At 47.6% G+C, this 12,208-nt stretch overlaps 1 protein-coding gene across 1 annotated transcript in view; it reads right to left on the reverse strand.

Moving 5' to 3' along the window:
• ZCCHC4 (zinc finger CCHC-type containing 4) overlaps nucleotides 1-12,208 on the reverse strand; it is a 374,799-nt gene that overhangs the window by 167,389 nt on the left and 195,202 nt on the right. The window contains exon 6 of the mRNA XM_078678377.1: nucleotides 184-256. Within this exon, the coding sequence (XP_078534503.1) occupies nucleotides 184-256 (73 nt within the window). The remainder of the gene's footprint in view (nucleotides 1-183; nucleotides 257-12,208) is intronic.

Below are 12,208 nucleotides of genomic sequence, written 5' to 3' on the forward strand. Positions count from 1 at the left end.
ACATGTTACTGATTTACATTACACACAAGCTCCAGTTTCCTATATTCAAAACTAAAGAGAACACAATAGTTTTATTAAGCTCTTTCCGTTCCTAGATCCTACATTATAATTCATGAGTCAGAGTACAAGGCAAGCATGGCCAAAATATTTTACAATTAAACCATAAGTGAACGTCATCCTCACCTCTCCCCCAAAAAAATGATGGTTGAACATATTGTAGTGGCAGAATTCTTCATCTGTGTAAAACTGTGAATACCTGAAAAAAACATAGCAAACTTAACTTTGATATCATTTTCAACTTTACATTTTTATTTCCACATTTTCTTTATTGGCCACAAAGCCTTAATGCGTTTCACCACGTGCAATTCATCAAATGTTTCCCTTGGCAAACCGTTAAAGTGGACAACTCATTTTAGCCATTATTTCAACAATCTTAAGCAAGGATTCTTCGGAGATGTTCCCCCAATGCAGTTGGCCTTGGTTGTATTGGCATTTTAGTTGAGGTTACAGGTAGATTTAACCGCGCCAGATTAACAAATGTAGAAAAATCAATACAGAAGAGGGCCTCCGGTCAGCCCCTCCAGCCATTGCCTGTTGTAAGTTTACAAGTCATTTTGGATCAGCTACACCATGGCCAATGTCAGTAAGAAATTGGAGTCAGTCATGACATTTGGTATTCTTCAGATTCTTACATTACAGAAGTGATTTGCAGAGGACATTATCTCCAATGGAAGCAGGGTGTCCGAACCGCGTGTCGTCAAGCGCCTCGATACCTTCACACATAAGAAGCCGTGCTCTATAAATACTACTTGATTGAGTGATTGACTGATGGGCTTCCCTTCATGCTGCTGGTTAGGAACTGAAGCGGAGCAGGCCACAGATACTGCACTCCAACAAGCCTATCAGAGGAAGTCCGCACTGTACTTGTATGGGCTGCAGGGTAGCACAGTATAGCATAGGGTCACTTAGGGAGCCCTGCTCTTGATGCCAGACAGTGGTTTAAAGTGGCTACTATCTAGGAATAGGATTACCATGTCTATATGGCCACCACAGTTAAAGGTTGAGATGGCTACCAAATTAACAAATACCTGGGTGTCCCCATTAACTGAGGAATGTCCCACGTCTTAACCGATGACTCGAGGACATGGTGACAGGTAATCTATATTCTGTTATCGCCAGGACGAACAACAACTTTGGTAGATAGACCTACCTGCATCTGTCGCTAAGGGGTAAAGTCCAGATAGCGGCGTGGTATAATAATGATCTGTTTGACATACTCCTATTTACTGTTCGCTGCAGCCCGACTGTTAACATAAAGTGAGACATTAAACCTTTAGTTAGAGTGGACAAGAGGCGTGGCCTTAAGCCCCTTAATTTACAAAAAGGTGCTATATTAGGTGACCTAATAAAGAAACACTGGAAAAAGAATCGAGGACATGTCCTTGTAGACAAGATGGTTTTTATTGTTTCTCCACTACTGCCCATCCATCTTAAATTCATCCTGTTCCCCCCACTACATCACCCCCTAGTTCAATTGAAAATTACTATTAACTTTGTTGACTATTACATTTGCTTTTACTTCCATGGCCTTACTCTCTATTCTTCTGTTTGTCCTGCCAAAGAGTATTTCAATCTCACAGTGTTCTAACTGAAAGAGTGGCATCCTTCCACCGCAGACTGGGTGTAAGTAAAATACCTCCTGCTGTGGGGAATCACAGAGTGGGCTTTGGTTAAGCTCCCTTTCACCTATGATCGTGTTTGCCTCAGTCCCCTCCTACCATTGCTTTATTCCTAATCAAAGTTTGAATTAGCCAGTGGCATTTTGCGGATGTTACCATTTTCATTATGAATTAATGAGAGATTGTGAGAAACTGGATTCCTGGTTGAGGGGGTGAAACACTACTCAAGCAGCAACCACAATCCTCGTCAGGGTGAGGAACAAGTAAACCCCAAATTTACATGTGCTCAACTTTTTGGTTGCTTGCCACAGAGCAGTCAGGCTTAACTTAGAGGCAATGTGTAAAGCATTTATGCAGCTCTTCAAACAGTAATAAAGTGAAATCACAATACAAGAAGAATCCCACATCTACTGAGAAAATAGAGTACATTTAAATAAATAAAACAAGACCAAAATGGCAAAAATCAAATTAGTAGAAACGGAGATATGCAATTTTAACGATTTCAGTGAAAACAGCGCCAAAAGCACAAAGCGCTAACTGTGGATATCTGGGCGAGCTGAACCAGGATAAAGTCACAAGTTCAGGCTGACCGAGAAGGAGTGCAGCCCGGCTGGAGGAACCCAGTTAGGCTTGCCGAACAAGAGTACCTTAAATAATGTTTGCAGAGCTTTGCCAAGTCTCACGTTGAGGATGCGACGCACAGTCAAGGTGATGTGTCGGTTCTGAAGAGCTGCGTGGCTGTGATGCGAGAACCTGCATTGTGACGGGGCTGCTGTCGACGAGAGATCTGCAATGCGAGGCTCTGCGTCAGTGAAGATTCGCATAGTGGCGGTTCTGATGCGAGCTGCGAGGTCGAAGCAGAGACCTTGCATTGGGAGAACCCACACAGCAGAGGGGATGCGCCAATTCTGCTCTGGATTATGCCACCATGCAGTGGTGATGTGCTGGTTCTGCTGGGTTCATAGATGGGCTGGCAGGGAAACTTTAGGCCCACTTTCAAGGGTCCAGGCCTGGAGTGGCACAACATGCAGACTAGGACTTGCAGATGGCAGGGTCCAGGTGCTGGGCACATGGTTCTTGGAGCTTTCTGTCCTTCTCACCCAGAAAGAGGGCAGCAGGTGAGCACAGCAGGGCAGTAGTCCTTCAGAGTAGCAGTTCAGCAGAGTGGCAGTACTTTCAGCAGCACAGAAGTCCTTCTTCCAGGCAGAGTATCCTCAGGTCCCGAAGTGTACTCAAGAGTTGGTGTCTGGGGTCAATACCTATACCTGGGCCTTCCTTTGAAGTGGGAGAAGCTTCTAGGGTTTTCCCTTTGAAGGCCACAGGCATCCTGCCTTCTCTGTCATGGATCTAGACTAACTAAGGGGGGTGCTGTGCCCAGCTCCACCCTCCCACCCGGCCAGTGATGGCCCATCCTGGAACACCTTAGCGCTCTATTTTGTATGACGGTCTAGGAGGAATACACAAAATCCAACTGTCAGTTATACCCAGGTATGTGTCCTAGAGACAGGCTGTAGGTACTGAATGGCAGGCAAATGCCAACTTTCTGAATGTGGCATTTTAAAAATTGTCATTTGAAATCCGACTTCACAGGAGAAAGGATTTTTCATTACAATTTTTAAGACACCATTTGGAAACTATCACATATTAAATGTAGTAAGGTAACACCATTGTTATCCTATGGTAGAGGCAGGCCTTGCAGTAGTGAAAGAAGACTTTAAGAGTTTTTCACTGCCAGAACATATAAAACTAAAAACATATGTCCAACTTTTTTAAATACATTGCGCCTTGCCCTCTAGACTTTCCAGGGCCCAACCTAGGGGTGACTTATATGTATTAAAAAGAAAGGTTTGGATCTTTTGCCAGGTTGACATGGCAGTTGAGAAACTGCAGACACAGGCTGCAATGGCAGACCAGAGTCATGTTTAAAGTACTACTTAACTGGGTGGAACAATCAGTGCTGCAGGCCCACTAGCAGCATTTAATTTACAATCAGCAAACAAGAGGGTTGAAGGTAAGATGTTAGGGGGGGATCACACCATGGATGCCAGGTCTAGAAACGAGTCCTGTCTCCCTCCAAAATCAAGTGCACATGTCCCCACCGCTGCCAATCATAGCATGAATATGTAAGTGCAATGTTGCGGGCTTGTCAGGTTGTGGATACATGTTGAAGTAGTACAGCGCAAGTCTGTCCCAAGAGCCACGCTTCACAGCACTTACAAGAAGAGACGACAACCTGCGCTGTTGCGGGCTAGCAACTCCAGCCCCTCTATCTCCTTTCCTAACCTCGCATCTCCCACTGAGGGGAATGAAAAAGTCATGTTTGAGGGCAGTTACCCAGCGCCGGAGCTAGGAGCGGTGAGCCTCTTCAGTGCTATGAGCAGTACAGCCCCAGCAGCTGGGCCTACCCCCTTCACTCCCCCTCTTGCAGAGAATCTACTGAAACAGGGGCCAGAGGCACTATTCAAATACCGTGTATCATCACATGGCACAGGTGAGAAACCCAAAACTCTACAAATATGTTACAACACCTAAAGAGTATGCACACAGCCCAGGCTGTGAACAGTACATTTTAGGCATAAGAGGCCAGCACTCCTAGTCGCCAGCGTCCCAGTGCCAGACAAGTACCACTCTTACCAGGGCCGAGGCAAGTGCCACTCATGCCATGGAAGACACTAGCCATGGGCTATATGGGCACTTGCCCAGGGCCCGCACCTACTCACCACCTTTTAACACGTTCTAGTGCTACGAGGCCCAGGAGAAGGATCTCCCGCTCCCTGTGCACCGCAGGTATGGTCTAGCACCGTGAGGCCTAGGGAAGGGGTGCCTCCTCCGAGCAGCGCTGGGTTTGTGTTCACAAAGTCAGTCAGACCAAGTACACAAAGTCAGGCCAGCTCATTGTCATGTGCAGGATGACAATGGGCGGCCTGGACATGCGCAGCATCGCGTGTGCCTCCTCCCATCACGAATGACGCAAGCTTCATGGGTGATGTAGTATCCGGCTGGATACATTCTAGTGGTCTGCCCGTGATGTCACACACTTTACACCCATCCACCACAGGCATCACCAGTCAGGTGACCCTGTTAATAAAAGGGGCCGGAGTGCACGTGCTCCAGGCCAGTTCCAGCACCCTAGTACGATGTGTCTGTGTGGTCATTTCCCACAGTATGTGGGCCTATGGCCCGGGATACCACAGGTGACAGCGAAGCCTGGGGGAACTGAGGCTTCTGCAAGGCACAGTTTACACCAGACTTCCGGAGTAGAAAGGAGAAGTAGCCGAGAAGCGGGCTGCATTGTGATGTGAAAAGGTGCACAGTTCTACCGCAATTCCTAACAATATTGTACTACAGTGCTTATATGAAATACATAGTGATATTATGATCAGCCAGGCTTTGCCTGCTTGCAAAGGGACAGTGAAAACCTTCACGTTATGCAACATTACAGGCGCTTTTGGGACGGGCCATATCTGTATGGGGTGGAGCAGGTGCACCCCTGGGGGCCAACTCGTTTTCCTTGAAGTAGCCTCTGCATACGAATACTCACACGTCAGTTTGAGTAGGGTGCTGCTCCATCTCCCAGCCCTCGCCTGCCCACAGTGTGACTGCCAAGAGGAGTGCGCTGGTAAAATGGTGGTAATTCTAGATATATTGTCAGCACTCTTGGAACAATGGTGGACACCCTTGAGATCATGTATAATACTTTCACTGTCATATTGCTGGCAATTCTTTAATAACTGTGGTGATTAGTGGAACAATGATTTCCAGCCTGGTGCAATGCTTGCACTAGCATGATCTTGCCAATTCGTGGAATTTTTTGTAAGATTGTCACTGCTATGGTCTGAGGCCTGTAAGACCTCTGTAAACTGCATCCATCTATCAGCTCGCCTGTTCATCCATTTATTCTGCCGTCAGTAATCCATGTATTCACTTTTTTAACCATGCATTCACTAACCTATTACTTATACATGCTTTCAACTGCTCTTTCATCCACCTATTCCAGAAAACACTCATTCTCGCATTCACCCAATCACACATCCATTCAACCACACATACAGACTCGTTCATCATTGAAGAAGATCTTTCACTTATACAACAACCAGACATATGGCCAGTAGTAGTTCTTGTTTTAATTAGCATTTGGCACGCCATGAGCGTGAATGTGTTTCCTGCTCTCTCCCCTGCTGATTTCTGTATTTCCCCATGATCTATTTTTACTCACTTCACCTCGCCCACTCCTTAATGCTACCCATCCCACTTCCTATCACACTTCTGGTTTCACATTTAACTATTCTTCTTGTATTGTTACACCAGCTTGGCAGCAGCATAGTGCTCCTGGGCCACTCAGTTCCTTTATTTGCACTCGTACACACACACACACTGTTTTCTTATTTTAATTCTTTTATTTTACCATTCTAATATTGCTTCCCATCATGTAAGAATAGTAAATTATTAAAAGCTGACGTGTCATAACGCATGCATGTACAGTGGCTTCCATCTTAGAATGGGTTTTCTTCAACAGAAAACCTCCAGCAATTTTGCCAGTCATACATGTGCATGTGTCATGACAGGTGCATTCACATGCGTAAGCACAGCTTTACATAGTTGTGTCCTATTGGAGTTGCCAACCCTTTCCCATGCCGAACCAGGACAAACAATGTGAAATATTCTAGACAGGACTCTGCAGTTCCTACAATAAAGTATTAGTGGAGCCCCGAGTTCAGTATCCCTTATCACCTGCTGTCTATGCTTACAGGCGTGAAAGGCTGACATATTAAGGAGCTGCATACAGAGATGTGGTGGTAAGAAGCTATAGTAGATGAAACACTAAGGGCCTGATTACGAGTTTGGCAGTGTGGGAGCAGACTGCCGCGCCAGCAGCCCGCACCACCCATCAGATGACGAGTTTCCTCGCGTCTGGCAAGCTTTTTTAGGTGGTGGCTCTGAAAATGGGCACCATATTGGAAACGCCCAAAAAGGTTCCTGCACCTTTCCTGTTAAGTCCACGCCGTGCAGGAACAGGAGTGCATGCACACAGGAGGGCACATGCCACCACCAGGGAACAGTGGTGCAATGGTAGTCCGACTGAAAGTTGTAATTGGGCAGTTGGACCGCCGGTGTCTGGGCGGTCAGACTGCCGGTGCATCAATGGCTGAACAGCAATGCCCCTGCGAGTCTGGTGGTCTTCGGACTGCTAAACTCTTGTTATATTCCATATAGGTACCCCGATATAGGCCTGGGTAACATCCCAACCCATCACCTATATTCCTACAGCAGGACAGGACGCATACCGGTTCCCATTTGTTGCAGGCTTATCAGGGTCTGACAGTGGGATTCTTTTGTTGGCAGTGCTCGAATTGGATGGCTACTTCCGACACTTGTCCTATTTAACTAACTGCATACAGGGATCGATTTGAAACTATAGACAACAGGTACTCTTATTCTGTTGGGACAGCAGTGGATCACAGACTTATCCACCACCATTAGGGACCATGAATGATTCACATTTTATGAATCTGGTAAATTACGGGGAATAACTCTTTGACTGTGGCTAGGAAAATACGCCCATTTGCTGACATGCAGGTCTCTTCAGTATACTAAATCTGTTACACAGTATGATCACCTTCAATACAGTGTTTCTGGAGGTACCGTGTGTCCATCAATATATTCTTTAAGAGCCTTGAAGAAGTCCTTTTGGACGAAACACGTGTCAGCTGCCAGTGTGTTTTGTATCAATCAATCAATCAATCATGGACATTTATATAGCGCACTACTTACCCGGAGGGTCTTAAGGCGCTTGGGGGGGGGGGGGGGTGCTGCTACTGCTCGAACAGCCAGGTCTTGAGCTTCTTCCTGAAGGAAAGGTGGTCTTGGGTCAGGCGCAGGTCGGTCGGGAGGGAGTTCCAGGTCTTGGCGGCCAGGTGGGAGAAGGACCTTCCTCCTGTTGTCGATCTTCGGATGCGGGGGACGGCGGCGAGGGCGTGACTGGCTGATCGGAGGTGGCGTTTGGGAGCGTAGAAGTTGATGCGGTTGTTGAGGTAGCTCGGGCCTTGGTCGTGTAGGGCTTTGTGTGCGTGGGTGAGGAGACGGAAGGTGATTCTCTTGTTGACGGGGAGCCAGTGCAGGTCTCTCAGATGTCCGGAGATGTGGCTGCGTCGGGGGATGTCGAGGATGAGTCTGGCTGAGGCGTTCTGGATCCGCTGGAGTCTCTTCTGGAGCTTGGCGGTGGTTCCGGCGTAGAGGGCGTTACCGTAGTCCAGTCGGCTGGTGACGAGGGCCTGGGTGACCGTCTTCCTGGTCTCGGTGGGGATCCACCGGAAGATCTTTCGTAGCATGCGCAGGATGTTGAAGCATGACGAGGAGACGGCGTTGACTTGTCTGGTCATGGAGAGGGAGGAGTCCAGGATGAAGCCCAGGTTGCGTGCGTGGTCTGTCGGTGTGGGTGCGGTGCCCAGGGCGGGGGGCCACCAGGAGTCGTCCCAGGCGGAGGGCGAGGAGCCCAGGATGAGGACTTCCGTCTTGTCTGAGTTCAGTTTCAGGCGGCTGGTCGTCATCCATTCGGCTACATCTTTCATCCCTTCGTGAAGGTTGGCTCTGGAAGCGGCGGGGTCGTTGGTCAGTGAGAGGATCAGCTGGGTGTCATCGGCGTAGGAGATGATGTTCAGGTTGTGTTGGCGTGCGATGGGCGTGAGGGGGCTCATGTAGACGTTGAAGAGGGTGGGGCTCAGCGAGGATCCTTGAGGGACGCCGCAGATGACTTCGGTGGCCTCTGACTTGTACGGTGGTAGACGGACTCTCTGTGTTCTTCCGTCGAGGAAGGAGACGATCCATTCCAGTGCCTTCTCTTGAATTCCGACGTTGCTGAGGCGCTGCACTAGGGTGCGGTGGCAGACAGTGTCGAATGCCGCGGAGAGGTCTAGGAGGATGAGGGCCACTGTTTCTCCGTTGTCCATCAGGGCTCGGATGTCATCGGTGGCAGCGATGAGGGCGGTCTCGGTGCTGTGGTTGGCTCGGAAGCCAGACTGTGAGGGGTCGAGGGATCCATTCGTCTCGAGGAAGGCGGCCAGCTGTTTGTTGACGGTCTTCTCGATGACTTTGGCTGGAAACGGGAGGAGCGAGATGGGGCGGTAGTTCTTGAGTTCGGTGGGGTCCGCTGTTGGTTTCTTTAGTAGAGCGCTGAGTTCGGCGTGCTTCCAGCTCTCCGGGAAGGTGGCGGTGTCGAAGGAGGTGTTGATGATGTCCCGCAGGTGGGGTGCGATGACAGTGTCGGCCTTGTTGAAGACGTGGTGAGGGCAGGGGTCGGTCGGAGATCCGGAGTGGATGGAGTTCATCATGCGGACGGTGTCATCAGTGCTGATCGGAGTCCAGGCGCGGAGGGTGGTGGTGGGTGGCGTTGCTGCGGTCGTTGTGTGCGATGGTTGACTGCTGAAGCTGTTGTGTACGTCCGCGATCTTGTTGTGGAAGTAGGAGGTGAGGGAGTTGCAGAGGTCTTGCGATGGGGTGATGTCGTTGTTTCCGGCGTTGGGGTTGGAGAGCTCTTTCACGATGTTGAAGAGTTCCTTGCAGTTGTGTGCGTTGTTGTCCAGTCGGTCCTTGAATGCAGTTTTCTTGGTGGCGCGGATCAGTTGGTGGTGCTTCCGGGTGGCAAGTAATTGGATTTGAAGAAGGAAATAAAGAAAAGAAAGGAAAAGAAAGAATTATTTATGGACTGCCTCTATGTACTATATTGGTTACTACCTATACTACAGCATGGACTAAATTGAGTGTGCCCAGGCAATTGTGCAAATTGTTTGTGAACTTAACGGGGATTTGTTTTTTTACGCAGAGTTTGTTTGATCTCCTGAAGGGTGGAGGGAGACTCAGTGCTTAGAAAGCACCAGTGTACTGTATATCGTAAGCTACTCTCCGCCTGACAGATCGCTTAGATGTGCATTCGCAAATGGGCATTACCACCTCTGTGTTTTTGTGTAATAACCATTCACCTATATTCGTCCCTACATTACATACACAATGGGCTGTTAGGACTGCCTCTTTGCCTTGTTACGGTACTGCTTACAGAAAGTGGGGTTTTCCCTGAACAATAGCCTCATACATTACACATGAGAATTCTTGGAAACTCAGCAGGACTACCATCTCCTGCATAATAACTATGTACAAGGTTCATTACTGAAGTCATCCTAAGTCCGACAATGGCACAGCAAGGTAGAACCCCTGGGGTTACCTTTGGGTATATAAACATCACATCTTGCTGAGATAGAGAGAGAAAATCAAGACTTCCCTGCCGACACACCGACGGTTGACGCTGAGGTTCCTGTTTGCAGATACTACAGCTCGCAGTGGTCGAACATCCCTTGTGGGGTGTCCAGCTCAAGACCAAGACGGGGTCCCACAGTCTCTCACTTCAGGTAGTGGGGTTGACTATCCTAGAGGGATTCTTGGCTTTACACCTGCATATATGCTAGGCACACTCAGGTACATCTAGTTGGGGTAGCATCGTATTGTCAAGTATTATATATACTTGCCTGTATTCATGGTTATAGCAAAATGGCAGAAATCTACCATCCTTTTACTCTGTTACTGCTTCTAATCATTTATATCTGTTTCTGTCTAATGGTTGTTTCAGCACACCTATTTTACACTTAAATAACAACTGTTCAATAAATGCTTATTGGAAAATGTCCATGCCGTTTATTCTGTGTATCTCTCTGAGACTAAGTGAGCATGAGTGACTGAGCGAAAAGTAGTACACTCTTTCCACGGTCATGAGGGATCAGGGTTGTCATGTTCGTTAGTTGCCAAAAACTATTCTCTCCTTAGTAATAGGAGTTTAGTGGCACTGTGAGCTAGCTGGTACACGGGCCAACATACCCGGTTGGCGTGTACAGAATCAGTCTAACTCCAGTCCTACAGTGTGTTGTCTAAAAGCGCAGATCATATATAGGTTTATAAGAACTACACAACACTCTTAATATGACCTCAAGACGTGATCCACCTACAGATGCCGAGGTGACGCCACTGGCCTGTACAGCCGTTATGGCAAAGGTTCCATGTAATGCTTCAGTTTCTTAGAAACTTGTCCCATTACGTCACCACTCTGCTAAGACCAGAGCTAGTCTTATTTCAGGAAAGCCATTTTATTTCGTATTTTGGCTATTTGTGACACAACACTGCCCAAGTCCTGTATCAGCAATGCATAGACTTCCATGACTGGTCCCCAGGATGGATGTATTCATTCTGTAGAGAAAAACTACTTCTACAAGCAGAGCTCCAAGCGGACTGGTCTGAGTCCCAGCAGTCATTAACAGCTGACTATGAAAATAGTCCCTGTAGGGTCCTGTATTCTGGTCCTTAACTTTACAGGTAAAAACACTAATTAATTTCTTAACAATTACTGTAAATACTCTTAAGGTAATCTGTGTTAGGTTAGCAATGCATTTACTGTTTATGTGTTCATGTTTTGTTTATCTTGAATTCTTCAAAACTACTTGCCTTTTCCAGATTTTATGCTATCCTGCTTTTTTCAGGTATAATATGACTTTTGTGTAGTGCACACTGGGAAATGAGTCGCCTCCAGGGTTTCTGGGTGACTTCAGGTTGTGGGTGGGTGTTTATGACGGGCATGAAGGAAAGTTCTGGATCTAAGCCTGAAGGCAGTGCCTACGTGTGGTTAAAAGGTGGGCAGACTACAAGCACATCCAATCATTGGCCTCTCTAAAGAGTGTACAGAGATAAGTTCATACAGGTGTAAATTGTAATTGTAGGAGAGTGTGTGGAGGATGAACAGAGCTGTGGGAACACGGTCAGTACGAAAGGAAAAAACGTGCAGTGCTTCGGCAGAGGGTGTGGGGAGTGTAGGGGGATGGTGCAGTGAAGAGATGAAAGAAGAGAGTGGAAAGACGGTGGAGAGAAAACGTGTATGCTATGTAAATGGTGCATTTCAGAAAAATGAAGGCATAAGTGTGTAACAGAGAGAGGAACTGCAGAAGAAAGCAGTACGAGTGGAGTGCTTACCTCTTCCATAGTCTCACGTTTTCAAAATTTAATCATTTTCAATTCTAATAATTTACAAAACATCATATTGTTACTGACTTAATTTGAGATGTTTGAGAAACACGGGCAAAGCCAAAAGGACTGACTTGTTTTAGGCAAATGTTTGTTGTTGAGTGATATGTCTAAAGCCACCCAAACACTGTCCAGGGGGCAAGCTGTATGACGCACAGGATGTTACATGTTTAAAGCACAGAGTAAGCAATATAGGTAATGTCTTTTGCAGAGAATGTATAGTTAGGCTCCTTTGGGCAGCGCCCTTTTTGAGACCACCCCATCCTTTTCAACCCGCGCAAAGCCTTGCCTGCAGGCCACCGTGCTTCGGGGTAACATGGTGCTCCCCAGCTGACTATAGACCCTGTTCTCCTGCTGCCCTTCAAACCTGTGCTCCCTTGAGGCACGGGTGGCTAATGCCTGACTTTGGTGGCTGCCCCGTTTATGGGCGCCAGTATGTCTGTCAGCGCATGGAAGCCTGTAGACGTGTCTGT

This window comes from Lissotriton helveticus, chromosome 2_2 (genome assembly GCF_964261635.1).
Source record: "Lissotriton helveticus chromosome 2_2, aLisHel1.1, whole genome shotgun sequence".
Classification (NCBI taxonomy): Eukaryota; Metazoa; Chordata; class Amphibia; order Caudata; family Salamandridae; genus Lissotriton; species Lissotriton helveticus.